Consider the following 25687-nt stretch of genomic DNA (forward strand, 5'->3'; position numbering starts at 1 on the left):
GCCTTTAAAAAGTGTTCTTACTCCAGGGCCCTGAGAAGACAGTCTTAAACCTGTTTTAAAACTGAAATATGCCCAGGATCTCAAGAGTTATTTTTTTAGACCAGTTCTTTGAGATATGTAAAGGAGACCCTGATAATGCAATGAATCATCAGAAATAAAATCTGTGATCCAGTATCACGCGCCTTTTTGCCAGTGCTCCTTAGTCATGACTTTACCTTTGATGCCCAATAACTTCATATACAAAGGTCTTAATTTATAAAAGTAGATGGAACATCTCTCTTAAAGACACTACACCAGCAAAGCCCTCAGGGTTCTCAAACACCTATGAGAAATAAGAAACCTAGATACACGTATAACGTTTACAGGATGCTAACTATATGACTGCATAGAAGCATCCAGATAGTGGCAGCAAGCTGACTCAGCCAGGGGATTAGCTGAAGAAATGTCCCATAGCTTACTGTCTTACAGCTGAGGTTTAAAACACTATCAACCATAAACAACAAATGTGAGCGTGAATAAACAGAGTCACAGGATGAAGTCAGTGTGTTTGATAAATTAGCAAGTCTGCTTTCCTCTAGAGAATGTCATCATTTGCCATCAGGCTATGCCAACAATCCCTGGGTAAACATTTTTTTTTTTATTCCTCCAGGTTATTAGGTTCTTGGAAAGCTACTTGCCTATCGGTGTTAATAAGTTGCTAGCTTTGTTAGCAACAAAAGGTCCCTTACTCATTTAGCTCACACCTAATGTGTGACACAGGGTACTGGATGAAAAGTCAGATTTTTATACCAACTGCCTTTTAAAGCAATTAGTAAGAGCAACACAAAGGGCATTTTATGTATAACAAAACTCTCCATTCTACCTAATATCTGTAAGTAACTCAGCAAATGAAGAGGCATGCTGGAGGCAAGCGATACCTTGGAGACGGACAGTTCCTTCGATTTAGACTCAAACAGGTGCTCCAGCTTGGAGGTGTCCACCTTAATGGGTTCCAGTTTCGACCACAGGAATTCTCTGCTGCGGCCATTGTTCTTACAGGGCCACTCAAAAGGCCGGACTTCATTCCAGAACAGACGGATGGTCTTCTTTTTCTTGGTGAATGCTGGCTGACCCCTGGGTACCTGGGGCCACCCTAAGCCCTGAGGAGCGTTGAATACTGGAGGGGGAGCCAATAAATTACCGGGGACTGGAGGGGGAGGCACGCCATCCAGCAGGGGCGGAGGGGGTGGGGGCGGCAGACCCAGAAAGGTGGGCGGGGGCGGGGGAGGCGGCCCTGGGGCCTCTCGGTGACCCAAGTCCACGTCCAGGACGTCAATGTCGTCCTCCTCGCCCAGGTCAGTGAAATCCATGTCCTGGATTCTGAGCTCCCTGGGATTGGCCATGAGCTGGTCCCAGATGTAGTCGGATTCCGTCTTGGGCTGAGCCGAGGCCTTCTCTGCGATCTTGTCATTGGCCTCCGCGTCAGGGGAGATGGATCCCCTCCCTAGGTCCCCACTGTTGAATTTCTCCGCGAAGGCTTTCACACTGCCCCGGTTGTCCAGACAGCCAACGTCCACCCTCTTGACACTCTCATCCTGGGCCAGGGAACTGGCCTGCAGGGTGGATATCCGGCTGGCCAGGCTGGCTACCGCCTCCGCCCCCTGCGCGGTCCTCGCGGCCTCGCCCTCCCCCTTCTCCTCGTCATCCGCGGGCTTTCTGTTATGGGCATACAGCATGTCCAGCATGAACCGTTTGCTGGTGAGGATGTCGCCACACTGCTCATTTACACCGGCATCCTGAACACCCGCAGACCACAAACCTGAAAGTACACAGGAGAAAAAATGAGGACATCACAGTAGCTCGATGCCATGAGAGAACCAAGCAGGCAACACGTGGGCATTTCACACAGGAGGAATCAGGAAGACCCAGAAATAAAGCAATAGAAGAGGAAGTTGGTCGTGGTTGACAAGATGCTCTTGATCAGAAAGAGATGCTGTGTCAAAGGGCCGATGGCTCACTCTAGGGACCCAATACTCTCGTAGGTGTGACACAGCTTGTGGCTCTGGCCTAGGCTCATGGGAAAAAATTTTCTCACCTTTTCTGCTCACCCATGATAGCTGGTCAGCACCCACTCAGGGCAACTGCCCTAACTACACACAGGGAGGCAAGGAAATGCCCCCTCACCCACAGGAGGTACTGGAAAGGCTGTAGAATCACTCCTTTTTTCCCCCTACTCCACCTCCACACCAGTGAAGCCAAACTGTCTGGAGAAATGCACAGACCATACCACTGGTCATACGGCCACCAGTCTTCAGCAGACCCTTAATGCTGCCTGACAGCCCCATTCATGACCTCTCCTAGATGGCTTTCCAGACACCTCTTCTTTCCTCTAGGCTTCCATACTCAACTCATCCTCTGCAAGCCTTGCCTTGCTTTCTGTTTCAAAAACTTAATAGACAAAGTCAGAGCTCTTCCAGGGCCTCCATTCTGCCTCCACTCACCCACCTGCACCTAAACGCTGACCTCGTCTGTCCTGTGACTACTGATCACCTGTCCTCTTAGTGGGACTCATCTGCTCCAGTGATTCTCCATCTTGCATCTCCCATGCTCCTCCCACTAGGTCTTCCTACTGGTATAGAAACACTGTATAATTTTACCCGTTAAATGAAAACAAAAAATCTCACTTGATTCTACTTATCCCTCCAGCTATAATCTAAATTTTCTCCTTTCTTTTAAAGTAAAGCTGGGGTGGGGAGGGAGAGTTAGGAAGTTTGGGAAGGTCATACACACACTGCTATATTCAAAATGGGTAACCAACAAGGACCTATTGTAGAGCACATGGAACTCTACTTGAACTTACCTGCCAGCCTGAATGGGAGGGGAGTTTGGGGGAGAATGGATACATGTGTATGTATGGCTGAATCCCTTTGAGGTTCACCTGAAACTACCATAATGTTAATCGGCTATACCCCAATACAAAATAAAAAGTTTAAAAAAACAAACAAAAAATAAAGCTGTGTATAAGAGTTGTTTTGCTGTTTCCAATTTCTCTCTTTATTCTCTCTTGAACCCAGTCTAATGAAGTTTTTGCTCTGTTTCAGAGATGCTCCTTTCTGGGTGACCTATGACCTTCCTGTCTCACTAGACGCAGCGGTCACCCCCTCATCCTTGACTTACATCCTCCACTTGGCCTCCCGGACACTGCACTCACCTGGCTTGCTGCCTTCTCTTTGTCGGCTCCTTCTCAGTCTCCTATGTTGGTTCCTCCTTATCTTTAACCTTTAACTGTCTGTGGACCTCTTCTCTCCATCTACACTCCCTTTCCTAGCCTTCATCTCATCCAGTCTCAAGGCCTTTAAATGCCATCTTCTTCCTCAGTCCCATCCGCTCACCCAACCCGCTTCTCCTGCAGTCATTTCTGGCTTCAGTTGCAGCCACTTCATCCATCCTTCATCCAGCCAATGTAACTGCTGCCAATTCCAAAAGCCTAAGAGTTATCCTTGACTTTTATCCTGTTCTTCCATCCCACACAGCAGAGTCCTGTTAGTTAAATCTTCACGTTGCATCCAGAATCCAATCACTTTTCTCATCACTACTCCTGCCATAACCCCAGTCTGAACTAGTGAGGTTGCTTGCCAACAGGGGAGCATCCAGCTGATCTCAGCATCCACGCTTGTCCTTCTACAGTGAGTTCTCAACCCCAGAGCCACATGATGTGTTGCAGTGTCCAACTTATCTTTCTTCTCTAAGTCTTCCAAAGGTGCCACGTTTCACCGAGACAAAAAGCCAGTGACCTGTCAGTGTTCACAATCCATGTGTGATTCCACCTGAATTTGTTTTTTCTCCCTCTCCCACCACCACCTCCACCACTGCCCCCACCCCAGATACACACACACGAACCTCTTCAGCAACAGCACTGACCTGACGTTCCTAGAACTCACCAGGCGTGACGTGATCCAGCTTCAGGACCTTTGCCTCTGCTGGGGCAAACCCAGTTAATCACACAATTTGCTTCTCAACTTCCTTTCGGTTTTAGCTCAAATAGTGAAATCTTCCCCGACCACCTTATTTAAAATTGTGGACAACTCCCTCTCGCCCACAGCTGATCATCTTTTCCTGCTTTATTTTCTACCCGAGCATGTCTTACTGTCTGATCTTCCACACACTTTTCTCTTTGAGTTTATTGCTGCCTTTGTCCCATTATTGGAACGATTATAATTATTTGTTAAATTGTGTTCTTCCTCAGAACGTAAACTCTACAAGAGCCGGGGTTTGGGTCTGTTTTGTTCCCTGTTGTATCCCCAGCATCTAGGATGAGTGGATGAATGGATAAATGGTCAGGGACGTCATTCCTCTGAGTTTGCTTCCTGAGGTCCAGCAGGGCTGTGCAGTGGGCATTTCAGGCTGTGAGTTCCATCAGATATCCAAGGGCCTCTGTGGCTGCTCATCTGGGGAGGGGGCAGGAGACCTAGGCCGAGGACATGAGCAGCATGAGCTTTTTCTCTTCCAAAGAGCTGGATCGAACAGGCTGGGGGAGGACACTGGTCTCTCTCCTGGGGCTGTGCCTTTACCTTTGAGGAGGCATTTACTGGAGAAGCCCAAAGGCCCCCAAGTGCTCTGATTTTTCCACTGCAGTTTTGTCCTCCATGCTCTGCTCAACAGTGGCCTAAGCTCACCAAGCGTCCAACACCAGAACAAGGAGGTCTTGGGTCCTCTTGGAGATTGGCTTCACAAACAAAATACATTTTGATGATAACCACCATCAAAGAGACAGGAGGTGGGATTTGAGGACACGATGGAAAAATCACTACAGCTGGCCAAACAGTCCCGTAAATAGGGAGACTGCTTTGAAGCCAGGAAGTTGAGGCAGATAAAGTGACTGAGTCTCTCTCAACAGACTGCCTCACTCTCTCCATTGATTGGGAAATGTTGGCAATTTCTTATTTTGGCAACAGGGCAAAGAGCATAATCAGGTAACATCTTAAATGCCGGCTTTCAAGTTTCCTTTCTTCACTCATTCATGTCTTTTATAAAATCATTACGTAGGGTGCTTCTTTCTCCCTAGCGATTTCCTTTTTTCCGAAGTGTACTTCATCTGATATTAATATAGCCATTAATACGGCTTTTCTTTGATTAAAGTTGGCATGACATCTTTTCCCGGCTTTTAACTTTCCATCTGCCCATGTCATTACATTTGATATGAGTGTTGTACATGATAGCACGTAGTTGACTGGTGTTCTTATCCACTCTTCAAATCTCTGTCTTTCACTCGATATGTTAGGACTTAAGTGTGCTGTTTTATTTGTTTTGTTTGATCCTTGTTTCAGTGTCTGTTCCTCCTTTCTTGGTCTTGGGTGGATTGCTTGAACATTTTTTTAGAATTTCAATGTGACTTATTTATCGTGTGTTTGAGTACGTTGCGTCATGTAATTTTCCCAGTAGTTGCTTTAGGTATTACAGTATACACACTCCTTTAGTCTATTGGTATTGGGCTTCCCTGGTGTCTCAGTGGCAAAGAATTCACCTGTTAATGCAGGAAATGCAGTTTTGAGCCCTGGAGATCCCCTGGAGAAGGAAACGGCAACCCACTCCAATATTCTTGCCTGACAAGTCCCATGGACAGAGAAGCCTGGTGGGCCAGACCATGGAGTGGTAAAGAGTTGGACACACCTTAGAGACTAAACGAAAACAAATTGATGTTTTACTACTTTGAAGTGCAGAAACCTTACTTCCACTTATATCCCTTTACCGTCCCACTTTAAAAAATACAGTTGTCTTAAGTATTTCCTCTACATATGCTGTACTCCATATAGCACATGCAATTTTGCTTCAACCATCGAATATGATTTAAGAAGCTCATGAGTAAAAATATGGCATTTTTATTTACCCCTATTTTTACCCATTCTGTTGTTCTTTTCTTGCTGGAGTCCCAAGTCATCTTCTATCATCATTTCCTTTTTGTTCAGAGAACTTAGTTTAGCCATTCTTCAAGGGGAGGTCGCTAGTGACAAATGTTCTTGGTTGTTCTTTACTGAGAATGTTTTTATTGTCCCTGCATTGTTAAAGGCCACTTTTAGTGTACATGTAATTCATCGTTGACAGTTATGGTCTTTCAGCACTTGACAGATGCTGTCTCCCTTTCTGCAGGCCTCGGTGATCCAGACAAGAAATCCACTATCCTCTGAACTATATATATTCTCTTCTATAGGTATCACATCATTTCTTTCTGTCTTAAAAAATTATTATTTGGCTTTTAGTTATCATAAGTTTGATTATCATTTGTCTTGGTGTTGATTTCTTTGGATTTATCCTTGTTAGGATTTGCTCAGCTTAAATCTGTAGGCTTATGCCATTTGCAAAACTTGGGAAAATCTCAGCCATTATTTCCTCAAACATTTTTCCACACTGCACTCTCTCTCCTCTTCTTAGACTTAGATGAAATGAATGTCAGTTTTACTGACACAGTCCCATAGGTCCCTGAGGTTCCTTTCATTTTCAGTCTTTTTTCCTCTCCTATTCAGATTTGGTAATTTCCACTGGTCTGTTTTCAAATACACTGACTATTTTCTTTATTGTTTCCAATCAACTATAAAGTATGTCAAATACTTTATTTCAGCTTATATTTCCAGTGTATATTTCCAGCTTATACTCCCTTCGTTCTTTTTTGAAAATTTCTTTGCTAAGACTTTTTAAATGTATTTCCTGGGAGTTTGTAACTGTTCTCTAAAGCATTATTATGGTGACTGCTTTTAAACTTTTGACAGATCATCCCAGCACCTGTCAAAGGTTTTGAAGAAGTCACCATAATAATGGCATCTCTGGATGGTGTTTTTCCATTCAAGATGTCAGTGCCCTGATTCTTGACATGATTTTTATTATATCCTGGATGTGTTGGGTATTATGTGATAGACTTTGGATCATATTTAACCTTCTCTTTTAGCAGACAATCACCCTTTCAGGGTGTAGCTTATAGGTCTTGGTGCAGGTATATGTTCTGCTCCTGCTGGGTCCCACTGTCACCAGGAAGAGGGCTGACTCACTCCCTAAGTGTAGATGGGCTGAAGCCCCTTGACCCCAGCAGCATCTTCCCAGTGGACGTGAAGCACTGATTCCCATTGGCGCACTGTCTCCAAGTGAAGCGAAGGCTCAGTTTTCCATCAGTCCCCACCATTGTCGAGTCCCACCTCCAACCACATCATTCCACTTTGTTTATGCTGGGTGGGGATGGAGGCTTGGCTCCCCCTGGGGCCTCACTGGCACTGAGGACAAGGAGAGTGGCCATGGGAAGAGAGAGAAGGCTATCAGTCTTTCCGCCAGATCCTCATTAAGTGTGGTCCTACTGTGGTCCAGGTGAAGGCTCAGACCCCCACAGGAACCCACTGACTCGACCCTGTTGGAAGAATTGAGATCCATTTGCTTTTTCCTGCAGGGGATGGACTATGAACTCCCCATTAGGCCAACAGTATCCCAACAGGGGAATGGAATGCAAACTGCTTCTACTGGGCAGGGGACAGAAGACGGGTTCCCTTCTGAGTCCCGTTGACACTACAGGGTTGAGGGAGGGGAGGGAACTGGAGAGCCATCACTCCTGTTTCCATATGGGTGTGTACAAAAGACTATCTCCTCTTCCGTCTTACTGAAACCACTGGATTGGAGGAGAGGTGTGACAGTGGCATAGTTTCCATTAGACCTTGTTTAGGATAGAGCACTTATTAAGAGCAGCACACATTTTCTGTTCTGTTAGGCATCGCCTTTCTCAATCCTTTGGTTAAGGGAATCAGCTTTCCTTGAAGCTTCACTGCTGTGACATTCAAGTCAAAAGACTCCTAGGCAGTCTGCCGCCTTCTTTTCACCTTTCAGCATCCTTCTATGCTTCTATGATTAGCTGTTCTATTATATCCAGGGCTTTATTTTAGTTGTAAGAGGGAGGAACTGGGAGTAACGGGGCTTCTCCATCTTAGCCTGATACTTCTTCATTCATCAGTGGTTTTATGAGCCCCTATTATGTTCTGGATCCCCAGCTAGGAAGTAAGGACTCACAGTGAACAAGACATACAACCCCATCCTCACTGCATTCAAGTAGAGACAAAAGATGATTCTGGAAGTAACTACAACTGTCCGACTCTTTGCAACCTCATGGACTGTAGCCTACCAGGCTCCTCCGCCCATGGGATTTTCCAGGCAAGAGTACTGGAGTGGGTTGCCATTTCCTTCTTCACACAACAGAGTGTAATCTATGCTACAATAAAGCCTCTCATTCTAATGCCAGGGAGTGCCACACTGAAAACAAAGAAAAATAAAATCACAAACTTTCAATAAGTTGAATCTCTTTCAAGCTCTACAAGTTCATTCTCAACTAATAGCTACAACCATTAGAAAAAAGATTGGGAATCACTTTGATTGCCTTTGTGATTTAGTTGAGAAGATTCTGAAAAGCAAGAACTATGAGGACAAAGCTTCCCTGATTCCATGGTTGCTGATGGTGCCTGTGAGCAGTGGGATATTTTAGGAACCAATAAGCTACAACAAATAAACATGGTCACATCTCTTAACACCACCAGACTGAAGCAGAAAAGCCACTGCAAAGCTCCAATTCCTGGACACCACCAGCTTTTGGTAGGAAGTCAATGGTTCTTCACTGGGAGTAGAGTCTCCATTTTTGGAAAGTTGTCCTTATTTGGAAGGATATTGGGCAATCTGATCCAAGAAAGTTCTTTGCCCTGGCTTATTTTTACTAACCAACTTGTTGATATGTTTTAGGCTTGCTAACCCTAGTTATGATGAATAATCCTTAAAGCTACTCATAATGCAATAAAACATAATTTAAGGTCAAACTGATCAACAAGACTTACCCGACACTCTGCACTGTGGCCAAAATTACATTAAATGTGAATAACAGCAAGTAAAATCTGACAGTATAACTATAATCTGACTTTGAAAGAAATTTAGTACCAATATATGTAATCCTTTTAGCACCCATGTATTCAACCAGACACAAGATTTTCAATGCAATGATTCCTAAGACATAAACAAAGTCTTCAAAGCCTTTCCCTTTTCATTGAGACTAGATATATGTATAGAATTAAATATAATTATATAATTGTGAAAACTGAAATATTAGACTAAGCCACTGGTTGACAGGTCTCCTGAATGAATTGTGGCTTCATTCATTCATTCAATCTTTGTTCACTTGTCCAGGTTTCAGGGAGACTGGATTCTTAATCTGTGAACTAACACATCATGCATGGGTCATGCCACTGATTGGCAGTCCCGTATGGAGCCGTCCGGGCCTGAGATGTAGGGTCCTTGAATCTGTGTCACTGTGTAACTTAATGAAGGCTGCCCCATAAGACATGTCTCCACAGGTGAGGAATGTCCGTTGAGAGAGGTCGCTTCCTGACACCACACACAAGTCATGAGGTGGAACACCAACTCCATGGTGTCACTCATGAATCATAATTCAAATGATGGAGGTGGGAGGGGACATATGTATACCTATGACTGATTCACATTGTTGTATGGTAGAAACCATCACAACATTGTAAAGCAATTCTCCTCCAATTAAAAATTTAGAAAATAATTCAAATAATAATTTGAATCACTTAAAATTTCTAGAACCCTCTGTGGCACCCTCCCCGAGTCCCTAATGAGAACTAACATTCCATTTGGTCCCTAAACGTAAAGTCACCATCAAACAGGTGAAACTGAATGACTATCATCCATAACACCAAAAAGGTATGATTCTATAAGAAAATGTACATACTTAATATGGAAGAAAACAGTGGTCCTGAGTAGACTGTAGAAAATTACCTAAATTACGTACACTCCAGTCGAGCCCATCAAACTGACCTCAGCACGCTATGAACTGGCCCTTTTTAAAAGTACTCATACAATTCATTTTTACCAAAGTTGCTCTGGTCTGAAGTGTTTAGTCACAGTAGTTCAACATACTTCACTGCAAAATTAACTCTTTCAAGGGAGCAGATAACAACACGACGTGTCTCTAAATTTAAACCAGAAGACAGCCACACTTACTGTTCACAATTTAAGAGTTAGAAGGAAGCTGAGGAATTTCTCTGCTGGGGCTCATTCCTCAGGAGAAGTCCCTGATGGCCCTTTGCCAGCTGTAAAGGGGTGGTGCATCTGCATGTCAGAGGGAGGGAGCCCATCTGGGGGGCAGGAAGCTGCTGGCTGGCTGAGTGCGGACATGCACCCTCCTCCAGACACGGGGCACCGTCTGGGGAGCGAGCTGGGCCAGCAGGTCAACTCAGAGACCAGTGAGCTAGGTGCCCTGCGCCGGGTGCCCTGGGCGGGGGCATCCTTACCCGCGCCTTTGTCCCGGGAGAGCTTGTCCTCCTTGTCCTCCCTCTCCAACGTGCTGCTGGAGGACGAGACGCTGGAGGCCGAGCAGTTGTCACGCTCGTTCACCGCCTCATTCTGCCGCTCCTTCTCGCTCAGGGAGGCTCGCTCCTCGTGCTCCGGCTCCAGGGCCCGCTCCACCTCACTCTCTGCTCCCGCGCCGGCGGGGGCTAGCTCCTGGCCGGCCTCATCGGCCACCTGCCCCACCTCTGCCTCCACGTCTGCCTCCGGTTCAGGCCCAGGCTCCCCGGCGCTGGCTGGGGGAGACAACAGTGGAGATCACAGTGAGGACGGGAATGTCTAGGCAACGTCGAGCGAAAGGGAGACCAGACGTGAGGCTCATCTCTTGGGGCCGTCTGCGGCAGGCAGAATTCAAAAGTGGCCCTGAGACTCCCGTCGCCTGGTCATTCAATCAAACACTGCGGGGAAGGGGATGGCAGCTGGCATTTATGTTTTAAGTCACTCAACCTTACAATACAGAGATTGCTCAGGTGGGCCTGATCCAACCTGGTGAGACTTTTAGAAGCAGAGTTTTTTCTCATTAGCACCAGAAAAGGATGTCAGAGAGATCAGAAGCACACGAAGTATTTGTCCCACCCATGCTGGCTTTAAAGATGGAAGGGCCCACGTGAAAAGGAATGTGCTGGCCTCTAGAAGCTGAGAATGATTTCTGGCCAATAGCCAACAAGGAACAGGGACCTCAGTCCTGCAAGCACAAGGAACTGAATTCTGCCAACAACTGAAAGACCCTGGAAGTGGACTCTTCCCAGGGCCTCCCAATAAGAGTCCCACCAGCCACAGCCTTAACCATAACCTTCAGATACCCCTGGCCAAGAACCCAGTTAGCCAGACTGGGTTTCTGACCCATGGGAACCATAAAATAATAAACAAGTGCTGTTTTGAACAGCTATGTTTGTGGTAATTTGTTACACAGCAATAGCAGACTGATACATGATCCTTTCGCTTCTTCACGGAAGTGAAGTGAAGTCGCTCAGACAGGTCCAACTCTTTGTAACCCCATAGGCTGTAGCCCACCAGGATCCTCAGTCCATGAGATTTTCCAGGCAAGAATACTGGAGTGGGTTGCCATTTCCTTCTCCAAGGGATCTTCCCAACCCAGGGATCAAACCCGGGTCTCCTGCTTTGTAGGCAGACACTTTACCATCTGAGCTACCAGGGAAGCTCTTCAGGGAAAGAGGAAATAAGTTCATGGTGAATCAAGCTGATTAGCAAAAAGCAGTCTGATTTTCTTTTAAGTTATCAGTTGATATAAAATACATCTAGTTGACATAAATAAATACTCATTGGGTAATTTTACTTTTTTTTGGCTAAGCTGTGTGGCATGTGGGGTCTTAGTTCCCTGACTAGGGATAGAACCCACGCCCCTGCAGTGGGAGCATTCAGTCTTAACTACTGGACCACCAGGGGAATCCCAGTCAGAGCTTTCATCAGTGACTAAACCAGTGAGGTCTGTCACCCTTTGCTTGAATTATGTCTGCTCATAATGTGATGTTTGCTTCCCTGGCTCAAACAGGAAAGAATCTGACTGAAATGCAGGAAATATGGGTTTGATTCCTGGTTTACGAAGATCCCCTTGATAAGGGAATGGCTACCCACTGTAGTATTCTCACCTGGAAAATTCCATGGACAGAGGAGCCTGCGGGCTACAGTCCATGGGCTTACAAAGAGTTGGACAAGATTGAGCAACTAACACTTTTACACTTTCACTTTCAATGTGACGTTAGCCCATACTCTTGAAAGCTATCTATAAGAATCACCCATAGGCAAAGAACTCTTTGTAAACCCATCAAAGCTGGAGATCTGTGGCTCAGGTTCCATGGACGTCATCCCCTAGAAGCCGGGAAATGACACAGCCTGCCATATGCATGTTTTTACTGAGGAACCCTCTCAGCTGTGAGCTGTGGATGGACAGCAAAATGATTGGGAATAGAAAAAAAAAGTCTTCCATGAAGGCCAGGTGAGGAGGCGTCACTCCTGAGGGCTGGGCGGAGTCACATGGCTGGGATCCTGGCAGTGCCACCAACACGTGCTCTAAGTCTACCCATATATTGCTCGAAGCAATGCAGAGACTCAGGCAGGATCTGTGCATGGCAGAAGTGTGAGCGGCCTGCCCAGACACCTAAGAACAGGCAGATGATGGGGGGTGGGGGCTCTCTCTTTGTGGGGACAACCTGCCAGCTCGGGTAAGCAGGGATGGCTGGAACGGGGTGCCCAGCGCAGCCCCCCAGCAGCCCAGGCAGAGGCATTACTACACAAGAGCAAAGCTCAGGCCTCGCTGGGCAGGGGGTCCAGCTGCCCTTCAGCATCCCGGCAAGAAGTCATTCTGCCAGGCCTCACTGGGTCCAGAACCCCCACCCCTCATCTGCTCTCAGGCTGTATTCCCCAGAGGATGAGTCTGGGACCTGGAGAGGGAGGCAGTAGAGAGATGAGATGCCAGGCTCTCCTTATGTGCTGGGTAACTTCCAGCCACCCCAGGGAAGTGATCTTCTTCCCAAAACTGCCCCAGGGCCCTTCAGGTGGGAACTGGATGCACAGCACGAAGGGACTTCTGCCCACCACCCCCTCCCCAGGCTTGATGACACATGGCAAGTCTTCTGCTGGGGACTCTAGCCTAGGACAGGCACCGGCTTCCTGGGGAGAATGGAGGAGATGAGGGCGAGGTAGCATAGGTCCTCTGCAGTCTGTTGGGTGTCCCTCCGGGGTGTCCCCAAGAGGGCTGGTTTTGGAAGCCCCATCGGGTCATGTGAGAGCAGTTTCCAGCCTGAGACGCATTGGCTGGCAGCAGCAGGAAGACAGTAAAGGGCACACAACTATGAACCCGTGTGCCCAAGAATCGGGACGTCGAGTATTTTTCCTTAAAAGCAAAAACTGAACTGGGCACAGGAAGAGAGTGAACAGACCTTTGAGAAAAATTCCCTTTGGTGTTGAAGGACTCTGTACAGTACCTGCCTTTTCATCTGATAATAGAGTACTGAGCAAAGAGATACCCAACTCCCCTCATTTTACCAGCACAGCAAAAGCATAGTTTTAGCAACAGCAGTGCCATCGTTGGGTTGACAGAGAGCATATGTTCTTACACACATTTACTTCAGAATAGCCACATCAAAATGAAAATGTGTTTCCAACAGCCTAGCATGTGGCGTGCTTAAGTTTTAATTGGTGAGCATATGGCAAAAACTGGAGAGGGTGACTCCGTGGGGCTCTATCACTGACGGGGAGACGGCTGCAGTTGGTTGCCATCAGCCTGTGTCTGCTCCCCATCCCCAGGAGACTGGCAGACAAAGTGGGAAGGATCCGTCATTTGACGGCTGTTTGGCTCCAGCCTACACTCACTGCACTGTCATGCATCCTTCCATTTGAAGCAGTGACTCTGGCTCCTGATCAGCCAGGGACTTCAGTGACAAGTGAAGCAAGGGACATGCAAGCTCTAGAAAGCCACACACTCTGGGGAATAAACAGTGTAATTTCATCCCGATCTGCTCAGGCCTTACTTCCTGCAGCGGACATTTATATGTGTGATCTGACTGCTGGGGTGCTCTCTTTCATCACTGCTGGGGAGACCATGGTCTCCAAAATTACGTCCTGACCAGAACGCAGGCTCAGTGTCCATAAGGCCTCACTGCAAATCTGCAGTGTGTGACACTGTTCTAATGACGAACCAATTAAAGAACATTCACACACAGTCCAGTCAAGACAAACCCCCAAAGACGGAGAAGGGAGGGGACAGAGAGCACACATCTGGGCTGCTCACTCCTGACCCCTTCTGCACAGAATACACCAGGGGACAGGTGTGTCCAGAACACAACACACACCCCTGCTTTCAGAGGGCTCACCACAGGGCTGGCAACAGGATGTAAAATCCCATCAGCAGGGTCACAGTGGTATGGGGCCAGGCAGCCAAGTGAGGGGCCTGGGAAACAAGTAAGAAGTCCCTGGACAAGATGCACAGCCGAGCCCTCCTCAAGCTGCATTAATCAAGCCCAGGAACAACGAGACACAAGTAATCTGGGGGCCAAGACTCTGCCTTCCTTTCACATCCAAGGGCTCCCAGTGTGGTCTTGGGACCAGTACCTGCTCAGAAAGTTATCATGGACACTTAGGAAACACCCCAAAACTAGACACTGAATTCCACAACATTTCTGCTCCCCTTCACTTTCTCTTTGTCTGCACCTTTATCACCAATGGAGAAGGCAATGGCACCCCACTCCAGTACTCTTGCCTGGAAAATCCCATGGACGGAGGAGCCTGGTAGGCTACAGTCCATGGGGTCACTAAGAGTTGGACACAACTGAGCGACTTCACTTTCACTTTTCACTTTCATGCATTGGAGAAGGAAATGGCAACCCACTCCAGGGTTCTTGCCTGGAGAATCCCAGCGACAGAGGAGGCTAGTGGGCTGCCGTCTATGGGGTCGCACAGAGTTGGACACAACTGAAGCGACTTAGCAGCAGCAGCTATCACCAACAGTCCCCTCCACAAACACACAGCTGTTCCTTTGGAGTCACCGCCCCAAGCCACACCAGCTGCTCTCCCAGCACACTGGGGGGAAGTACCATCCACACTGGCTGAGTCCCCGGGAAACAGGAGGACACGCAGGCCTGCAGGGAAAGTCCTCAAAGAGCGAAGGCATTTGCCAATACCGAGGGATGAAAATTGCTCACAAGTTTCAGGGACACCCAACAGTGGTGTCTGTGGTGAGAAGCTCAGGACCCATCACACAGACCGAGCACTACAGACCCAGCTGTTGTTGTCACGGAGGTTTCAGAGATGCTAAGAGATCCCACACAACACCCGTGACTTCCGTACAGCAAAGGTGGGCAAACCACACCATCAGAGGACACAGGGAAAACCCCAGCCCCTCGGTTCCCACCAGACACAACAGAAAAATATTTATAAATGTGATGGATATTCCAAGAGCAAAGGCATGGTGCCCTGGGAGGGTCTGGCAAGGGTTTCTGGCAAAGCCTGGGAAGGATCCTAAGACCCTGTGCTAAAATGGTACATAAGCACAGTCTTTCAAGGGTGAAAAGGAACTAAAGAGGGACAACTGGGCATGAAAGTTCTGGGCAGAGGGAGAAGCATGTGCAGAGACCAGGATCACGGGGCAAGCAGGAGGAATGAAAGATGTCTGGGGTCAAGGGCTGGGGCAACAAGCCTTGAAGGTGAGTTAGGGACCTGGGACTTCACACTGTGTGGGGTGATGGGTGCTTAGGAAGAGACGGGCCATGTTCCACTTGACCCAAGAGAACTCCTGAGTATACCCACATCACAGACAAACCACAGTTCCCGTGGGGACAGCTGAGATGGGCCAGTAGCTTCAGGGGGAGGCTCCTGGTCAGTGTTGGGTGAATTTTCAGGAAGAAAACCCTGCAGACAAAGAGGCTGAGGAGAAAGAGGTAAATGCCAGCCAGCAGGGCTCAAGAGGAGAAGAAAACGCATTAAGAGCACCATTGGAAGAACACACGGGCAAGGAATCCCCTGCAGGGGGGGAGGGCAGTGTGTTCGCATCCAAGGCACATGGGGATATTGCAGGCCAGCGGCCTGAGCACAAACTGTCTACTAAACCCCCAACTGCTCTGTGAGGAGGGGTCTCTCACTGCTCTCAGAAAGCGAGGGTGGGAGGGAACAGTGAAGGCTCAGGTCCAGGTGCCAGACAACCCTTCTCCCCGCAGTGGGTGCAAGTTTGGAAATGAAATGAGGACATGGCAAGAAACGCTTGGCAATACAGAAGGTGTCCAGAACTGGGATCTGTCTTCCTGGACCACATCCTGAGACAGCAGACTGATGGGATCTTGGCATCGCGAGGACACGCTTAGCAAAGGCCAGAAAAATGCATTTGGCCGGAACCTGCACTGACCTGATTCAGAGAACTTTAAATTTTAAGTTTGGAGGTGGGGTAGTAGAAGGGAGGAGAAAGAAAAACAATTAAACTGTCTGAAGAGATATGGGGGATTTCCCTGGCAGTCCAGAGGTTAAGAATCTACCTTCCAATGCAAGAGATGCATGTTTGATCCCTGGTCAGGGAACTAAGACCCAACATGCTGTGGAGCATCTAAGCCCACATGCCACAGTGAAGATCCTGTGTGCTGCAACAAAGACCCGACTCAGACAAACAGTTAAACATTAGAAAGAGATATGGTAGGGGATAACGTGGGCTTCCCTGCTGGCTCAGGCAATAAAGAATTCACCTGCAATGCGGGAGACCTAGGTTCAATCCCTGGGTCTGGAAGATCCCCTGGAGCATGGAATGGCAACCCACTCTAGTATTCTTGCCTGGAGAATCCCATGGACAGAGGAGCCTGGCGGGCTATAGTCCACGGGGTCACAAAGAATCGGACACGACTGAGTCTCTCTCTCTCACACACACACACACACACACACACACACACACACACACACACACACACACACACACACGGCATAATTTATAGAATGTGGAAGATACAATAGGAAGGAAGAGATCTACAGTATATTCAGAAGAAGTAACAAGGAACTGGGTTGCTGCCAGCCTGTGGGGAAGGACTCATAACTGAGTACGACCACTAAAAGGGAGTCTTTATCCAAAGGAAACATGTTACAGCAGAGAGGCTGGGAGCCAGGATGAGAACCATCAACCTGAGAACCACGCGGAAGAGAGAAAACCTAACTGTGTCTGTTGAGAGAAGAAAAAAGGGTTCCCTATCTAATGACCAAGATGTCCTTGAACCAGATCACAAAACTGGGCAAGAGAAGAGGAACGAGCAGCTCTTGAGGATTCAGGCAGCTCATCCCTGTTTCAGGTCAGCTAGGGCAGACATCAACTCAGACTAGCTAGTTCTTTGCCCCGCAATAACTTCTCATCTGATCTTACATGACCTCAGGTTCTGCTTGGCCTTAAGTGAATTAAAAACAAAAGTTAGCATCTACAGAGTGCCTTTGACACATGGGTGCTGTCCCAGGAAACAGGGGCACATCACCCTATTTACTTCTCGTACCAACGAAATGAAGATTAATGTCCCCATGTGAGAAATGAGGAATGGTGTTCAGAGAGGTTAAGTAACTCATCCAGGGCCACACAGCATGCTGGATACTCTTGGCCTGCTCCAAGACCCATTCTCTGTCCTGCTTTGTGCCCCGGGAGGCCGGCCTCTGTAGGTAGGAGCTCCTGCGTTTACTTTCCCTGTCTTTCAGATGGGTCAGCCCCGGGAGGCACCTGCAAAGGCAGGAGGAAGGAGAGGCTGGCGTGTTTATGCCCCTGCTCTTTATGAGGGGCCAGTTGGGCAGAAGATGTCAGGCCAGCATTTCTGTCCTCAGGGCTCCCTTCCCAAGGCTGCGGCTCTTACCCAGTCCGAGCTGTCCCCTTTAGTTTTTTCCAGGCCTGGAGGCAGAAACGGTGTTGGCAGTTCCCCACTGCTGCTCGTCTCTGAGCACTTCCGTGCGCTCTGAAGGTCCCACTCTGCACCTCTGCACAAGGTCCCTTCACGGCCTGCCCGTGGGCCCTTTGAGCATGCGTCACCTACTTCCAACAGAACCTTACTGACGAGCGGAGCTGGGATTTGACCTTGGATCGGCCTGATTGAAAAGCCTGGGCTGTTAATCATGATGTTACACTGTGTGGTGGGTGACTTAAGCCATAAAAGACAAGTACATAACCATTCCTGAAAAAAACAAAACAAAAAGTGGGCACGAACATTCCAGCTCTGCTTTCATCAATGTCCCTGACAGCTGAGTCCAGAGTGTCCAACTGGAATCCCCTGTCATGCAACTTCTCTTTGAAGAGATAAACGGCTGGTAGAAAGATCTGAATTTAATAAGTCTTTGGGTGGCTTCGATTGATTTCAGTCTGTGATGGTGTCTCGATGACTTTGCCAGGACTTGGCTTTCTGGCAGGTCTTATGAAACTGAGGCTTGGGCCAGCCAGTTCTATAATAGCTGCTCCAAATGGTGTAGATTCCAGGGACCTCCTCAGTTCAGAGTTAATAACTAACACCATGGACTTTAAACTTGTGGTTTAATCATATAAATGTGAAAAAGGTCCCAAGAGAAAATGCTCACAACTTTGAAAATTCTTTAGATTTTGCCTTTGGTGTTGGGCCAATTCTTTCTAAGCTGTTCACTCAGATTCACTCTGGAGCAGAATTTCTCAGACTCAGTACTCTGGATATCTGGGGTCAGATACATCTTTGCTGTGGGGGGGCCTGCAGCCTATCGTCATATGCATTGTCAGATATTCAGCAGCATTCCTGGCTTCTTCCCACTGGAGACCAAAAGCAGCTCCTTCCCAATTATGACAACCAAAAATATCTCCAGACACTACCAAATATCCCCTGAGAGCAAAAACCACTCCTGGCTGAGAATCATTGCTCTGTAGGAACAGGTTCATTAGGATGGGCCCAAACTCAGTCCACTTCAGCTTATTCCAAAAAAGACACATATTACCTGCAAAATACCAAATCACTGGTCTAAAGAATTTGTATGCCTTTAAAATACAGCCCAGCTTTGTCCTCAAAATTAGAGCCAGAGTTTTCAAGCAGGCTCGGGCCTAAAACACCTCTTAAGATGAAATCCATATATGTTCAAAATTACTTTCAAATGTCCTGTTGGAAGATACCACCTTGTAGATCCCACACCCGCCCTCAGAGTTCCGACAATCCACTTTTCACTGCACTTCAGTGGAACGCTGTAAGAAGTCCTGGGCTGACAGTCATGGGCCACGTTCTCACCAACTACAGGTCCTTGAACTCTTAAGTCACACTGGGTGCAGCAAGCTGTTTAAACCACAAGAGACACATGAGATTCAAGAATGGCTCAAGAGAAAAACAGAGAGAGAGAACAAGACACCTTTCCACCATGAGGGTGGTTTGTTCCCGATGGAGTATAAGATGTAGAGGTGGTTACGGTGGTAAGAGCCTCACTGTAGGGACTGGATACCCAAGAATCTTGAGTGCCACCCAAGGTCTTCACTTCATGTTGCAGATGATGAAGAGTCACTAGCGGGTTTTAAAATCATGCTATACACATGATTTCTTTAGGGGGGAGGGGGTTGGGCTATAAGAAGAACCTGGGGAGGTGAGGTATAGTAGAAGCTACAGAAATGGTCCAGATTAGAGATGGTTAAGATTGGGACTGAGGCACTGATGATGGGGAGACAAGGGAGAGGGCTGATTTGAGGGAAAAGAGCACATCGACATTTGGTGACTGACTGGATGTAGGGATAAGCATTAAGGGAGAAGTCAAAGTTACCTTTTTGCTTCCAACTTAAATAAGGAGGCCAAGAGAAATGGTCTTAACCAGACAAGGACTAGGAGGTATGAGCAGATTTGCTAGTTTTATGGGGGAGAGATAAGGGACACCTCCCATCAAAATGCCCCTGACCGCTACTTGGGAAGTCTGAAGAGTCTAAGGAGTATTCAGATGGTGATGTCTAAGGAGGTTGGACACATGAGTCCTGAGCTCAGGAAGGCCACAGCTGGAGAGGCAGACATGGTGGATTTCAGCACTCAGTAGGTTGTGAAAAATCACAGATGGGCATGAGAGTGTACAAGAGGTGTGGCATGAACACAGGGGGTTGCTGGAGAAGGAATACTGGAAAAATCTGACACTTAGGGGGCAGCTAGAAGAAGAGTTGGTAAGGAGATCGGAACAAAATGAGGACAAAGGTTGAGACAAGATAATGAAAACACAAAGACAGAAGAAGATAATGACATGAAAGCCCAATCACACGTTCGAGTCTAGAGAGTTCTAGAAGAAAGAGACAGAGTTGCTGAACCTAGAAAGTCAACAATAAGCTACTGGAACTTCCCAACGTATCTGGTGGAGGTGGCTTCTTTAGAAGATATCACCGCTTTGGAAAGCTCTAAAGATTTGTAGAACTCAGAAAATGTCTTGAAAAAGCATCCTTTTGTAGGGACTGGAAAACCAGAGTTTGATTATCCTGCCTCACTGCTGGTGTTGTATCATTTTGTACAAATGCCTTGTGGGAGTGGGTGGGGGAAGGCAGGGGTATGGGGAAGGAGGGGCGCTGGCGGGAAAAGAGGAGAGGTGGAGGTAGCAGAGGAGAGAGCGAGGTCCTGAGCACAGATAATGATACGAGAAGAAACCTGAGAGTTATTCTTCTTTGCTGTATCACGCTGACTGAAGAAGCTCCACAGCCCCCACCCGGGGAGGCCTTCTGACTGTGCCTGGAAACACTTACCCAAGGCTTTCCCCTGGGATGAAAGGCACTCCTGTCTCTCCGGATGCCCTGGAGCACCTCCAGACGCACACAGCACCTGCTCCAGACTGGGTTTTACAGCTCCTGATACTCTTTCTTCTTGTCAAATAAGAACAAACAAGCCAACGGCTGTTTCAAACTTGGATTTTTTTGTTTACATTAAACAGTTTTTAGAATGAAAATTTGATGATAAAGGTTGGTTAAAAATCACTATAACCCCAACCTTAGAAACAAGTCTCCATGGGTCTCACATTTCTGGAGTCTTACAAGCAAAGCCACCCATAGCCTTGATTCTGGACCATCCTACTAAGGAGGTATGCATAGAAAACAGCCTTGTAAGACAGAGACGGTTTCCCTCTGGAGCCAACCACTGCTTGGTTTATTGCCCACTGTGAGCAAGTTCACGCCTCCCTCTGGGACAAAGGGAAGATGAGCTTACTGCCCAATAAAGATTTGAGGTCCTTAAACTCAGGGTTCCACTCAGTGTGTGTGCAGGCGTCACGTGGGCTTATTCACATCACCTTGTGGAAACTGGGACTTGCAGAAATGGCACAAATGCTGATATCTTGGCTACTACTATCGCTGTGAGTAATAAAGTCCTTTGTTTCTGACCCAGGAGTTTCGTGTCTTCTGCCAACATCCATGAGATCATGGCGGGCTAACTTACTAGCTTTTAAGTAGGGTGAAGTCTCAGACCTTTGGCAGATGTTGATGCCTATTTGTCATCTATGAAATGATCATGGCACTCATATAATATCCTGCTTTAACAATGGTCCCAATGCCACTCTGTGCCTTATCTTTACTTAAGTAAACTTCAGTAGGATTTATACTCTGCTTCAAAAAAACCTCAGGACTATTTAATGTTTTATAAAATGGTACAAGAAGACACACTGCAGGCAACTGTCATTCTCTGTAAGAGGAAAAATGGGGAAGTATTGTCTGTTCCTTTTTTTAGAAACAGAGAAATGGCAAGCAGAAAACTCCCGTGATTCACAAAGGCTCTCAAAATTTCCCCAGTAGGCATAGCAGGCAGGGCCCTGGCCTTGCCCTTGGGTTGAGTCCCTGAGAGATTCTGTCTCATTGACCAAATGGCATTAAGTAGCAGCAGTCAGGTGAGGTGGGGCAGCCCTGAGTCACAGAACCACCAGGAATCTAGTTTCCTGCCAACTCACGAAATCCTGGACTGGAGGTGTCCAGAAGCTTTATGCAAGAGAACCAGCATGCATTAGGCTGATGATGGATAATATTCCATCACTTCTGTGCCAACTGGAAACAGGATGCCAGATGTTTCTGATCTCTACCCTGCAGACAGGGTAACCTAGGAGAGCACCTTTTTGCCTGAAGAACACCGAAAACATGTTACCCAATGAAGCTAACAAAGATGCTCAGTCAGTGACTGGTAACGATGACAATAGCCATGATGAATGAAAATGATGAAAAATGATGACTCACTGAAACAAATCGAACATTTCATGCCATTACTGTATGTCTATATTTTATTTCCAGATTTGAAGATCAGGAGACTAGAAGAATTATCATATTTACCAGTACTGTAAATGCTTAGGGGCTTCCCGGATAGCTCAACTGTTAAAGAATCCACCTGCAATGCAGGAGACCCTGGTTCTATTCCTGGGTCAGGAAGTTCCCCTGAAGAAAGGATAGGCTATCCGCTCCAGTATTCTTGGGCTTCCCTGGTGGCTCAACTGGTAAAGAATCTGCCTGCAAGGTGGGAGACCTAGGATCTATTCTTGGCTTAGAGAAAATATTAGTTTACCATGCCCATAATTTCTGTAAGTGCCTCCAGCTGAGTGCTGGTGAATAGGCCATGACCACATAAGCCACATTTTATTACTCCAGCGCCAAAGAGTAAGAAATTTGAATATATGTAGGAATCAATTACAGGAAGAGAAAAAAAATCACACAGTTGAACATATTTTTCCTTGACATATAATTAATAGAGTATGATAAATTTCTAAATGCATCTCTAACATGCTAGCTGTGTGTGTAATATAAAGAGTACCAAGCTCAAAATAAGAAATATAATCTAGCCATTATTGTGTTATCATGGCTATATTAATGAGTGAATCACCTTATCAACTCTTGACAGCATCTTCCATCTCCTAGGAAATGGTCATTTCTCTCATTTAGCCTCAGGAGGGACTCAGGTATTTGAGCCAGGGAGCCTAGGAAGAACACAATTCTAGCCTCCAAAGAAGGAAGTTCAACCCTGAGACATCCTGCAGGGACCACCGTCAATACCTGGTTTCGAGATCAGCGATTTTCTCCACTTTGTTTCCATGAAATAGGTTACCTAGATCTGACACCCACTGGCATAACAGTTTACCTTGCTGCATTGACTTCACTGTGGGCTCATAGATTATCCTTTTTTTGGCCATATTAAGTGGCTTGCAGGATCTTAGTTCTCCAACCAGGGGTTGAGCCCCGGGCCCTTGGAAGTAAAAGTGCAGAGTCCTAAACACTGGACTGCCAGGGAGTTCCTAGATTATCATTGTTTTCAATCATCAGAGTAATTTCCTTAAAGCCACATCGAAAAACTCCATTCCAAAAGAACACTGCACCTTTTCTCTACCTAGTGAGAAAAACTTATTTGTTTACAGAGTCATCTGTGAATGCTTTAAAATAACAGGAAATACATTTATTGGATAGATATTCTGATGGATACCATGAGGGCTCAGTGAAAATAAGGAAAGCATAATTAAAGCAATGGGACTTCCCTGGTGGTCCAGGAGATAAGACTCTGCCTACCAATGCAGGGGACACAGGTTCAAACCCTGGCCCGGGGAAGATCCCATATGCCTCGGAAAAACTGGGCCCATGTACCACAACTACGGAGCCTGTGCTTTGAAGCCTGGGAACCAAAACTACTGAAGCTCTGGGCCCTAGAGCCTGTGCTCCACAACAAGAGAAGCGCTGCAGTGAGAAGTCCTTGTATTGCAACGAAGAGAAGCCCCTCCTCTGCGCAACTAAAGAAAGCCATGAAAGCCATCTCTGCAGCAATGAAGACCCAGTGCAGCCAATGAATAAATAAAATTTCAAAAAATAATTAAAGCAATGGATGAAGAGAGAGGTCCTTCCACGGTTACCTAAACTGGAGGCTCACTGTCTCCATTAGCTAGAGCACAGTGCAAATGAGAGCACATGAATGTGTTTGGACCTGGAAGTTTTATCCAGAGGAAAAAAATTCAGATCACACCAGTTTTAGGCACCACTGGGACAAACACCTGCTATGAGCCACAAGAGGGCCAGATGGAAAAATAATTCAAGCACACAATGACTTGATGGTAGGAGTAGTGGCATGATTTACACAAAAGTTACAGCAGATTTAGCTGGGAAGGTTTTTGGCTGAAAGATCTCACTAGACGCCACATAATGCTACAGGTATTTTACCATTAACTCTTCCCTCTCGTAAATATATTTTGTAAGGGGAAAGGGAGAGAAAGCTTTAATGTTTTCATATATTCTGTTATCAAAAGTTCTCCATAATTCAAGTAAGAACTCACAAAGTGACCTTTAACCCTTTAATATATATATTTAAGGTATATATAATTCAGGGATAAATATTTGCTGTTCCTTTTTTTTTTTGTAAATATAATTCTGAAATGTAGGCCACAATTTTGACAGATACTGGGGAGAGGATCAGCGAGGGGATGGCATGGGATTCTTGGGAGCATCACCACAAATACCTTGACACAATGAATGGCTAGGTTGGGAGTGGAAACAGTGATTTTTACTCCCAGCATGGCACCAGCAAGATCTGAAGCACATCCCCATCTATTCAAGCCTCCATGAAGTATGGATAAGAGCATCTCCCTTCCTTACTGAGATGTACCACAAAGTATTAAAGAGCAGCATTTGGAAGGAAGCAGCTAAGTGCTACAGAAATGTGAAATGAATTATTAGCACCTGACCCCACAAGGATGAAGAATGAAAAAGCGAGTCAACCCCTGGCACGTTTGGACTGTGTGCCAGGTGTTTGGTGCAGGACAAACATCTGGATGGGTGATTATATATTTTATACTTCTCCCAGCTGTTGGAATATTCTAAATATTAGGGATCAGCAAAAAATTACTCTGAGCATTTGAAAATGGGGACCTGGTGGAAAGATGAGACCATTAACCGGGAGCTGGAGTGCTTCTAAGAATGGTAACAGACCAGGCTGAGAAAAACCTTTATGTCACATCTACTTTGTGTTTTGGTCCAAAGGCTCCGAATCAGAAAGATGCTTCATCAGTTCTCTTGAGAGCATCCTCTTACAGCCTTTCTTCTTCTACACTTAGAATTTCCAATTGAATAACTTGGTTATGTACTAGGACAAAGATGTTAGAATACTTTGATGGTTCCAACTGATTTGATGGATGACAATAACAATATATGATGGAAGTGATTCTAGACTCTGTAAGAGCCACTGCTTCTCCCCTCTCCCTAAGGAAAAAGGAAACACCAATGCTATTTTGTTCATTTGTAACTGTGTCTAAATTCAAGTCCAATATTCCTTTTTCTGATGTAGATAACCACTTAGGGTGTGATTTCAGTCAAACATTTTCTTAGTCTCTGTTTACTCCTTCTCTGAAGAGGAAAATTACATTTGCTATTTATCTTTCTGAAAGCATACTGAAATAACTTTCCACAAATGCTTATTATGTATATACAAGATATTTCCTGTGCTCTGAGTAAAGTTTAAAATACTCTCTTTTTAATTGGATAGGATGGCTTCAAGTTTGACTGACACTGGACAAAATACTTGGGGAACTGTCTTGGTTTTGCCACAAACATCAAATAGATTAAAAATCTCGAGGACAAACAGTATTTATAGATACTGACAATTCCTTCTTAGCTTGGGGCCATTCTGTACATCATAGTTTGGACAAAACCCTTCTGTAAAGTGCTAAAGATAACAACTCTTAGAGTTAAAAGTACCCAGACTAAGTCCTGAACCACAGCTTGCAGGGGGAATATTTTTTATATGGCCTCTGGAAATACCACCATTTAGATAGAACACTGATATCAGGCCGAGTTTGGAAAGCACACTGCTGTTACAGAGAAATCTGTTTTCCTGATTCCCGGAGTCTTAACATTTTAAGACCGACATTACTCATCTAGGACTAAGCCATCCGC

The 25687-nt window shown here is 46.3% G+C and overlaps 1 protein-coding gene across 3 annotated transcripts in view; it reads right to left on the minus strand.

Annotated features, from left to right (window-relative positions):
* The window catches only part of FHOD3 (formin homology 2 domain containing 3), a 511278-nt gene that overhangs the window by 70192 nt on the left and 415399 nt on the right, over positions 1-25687 (minus strand). For all 3 annotated transcript variants that reach the window (XM_065932345.1, XM_065932348.1, XM_065932346.1), the window contains 2 exons: positions 10305-10595; positions 918-1798 (listed from right to left, as the gene is read on the minus strand). In XM_065932345.1, coding sequence (XP_065788417.1) covers positions 918-1798; positions 10305-10595 — 1172 coding nt within the window. The remainder of the gene's footprint in view (positions 1-917; positions 1799-10304; positions 10596-25687) is intronic.

The sequence above is a fragment of the Muntiacus reevesi genome, chromosome 4 (genome assembly GCF_963930625.1).
Source record: "Muntiacus reevesi chromosome 4, mMunRee1.1, whole genome shotgun sequence".
Taxonomy (NCBI): domain Eukaryota; kingdom Metazoa; phylum Chordata; class Mammalia; order Artiodactyla; family Cervidae; genus Muntiacus; species Muntiacus reevesi.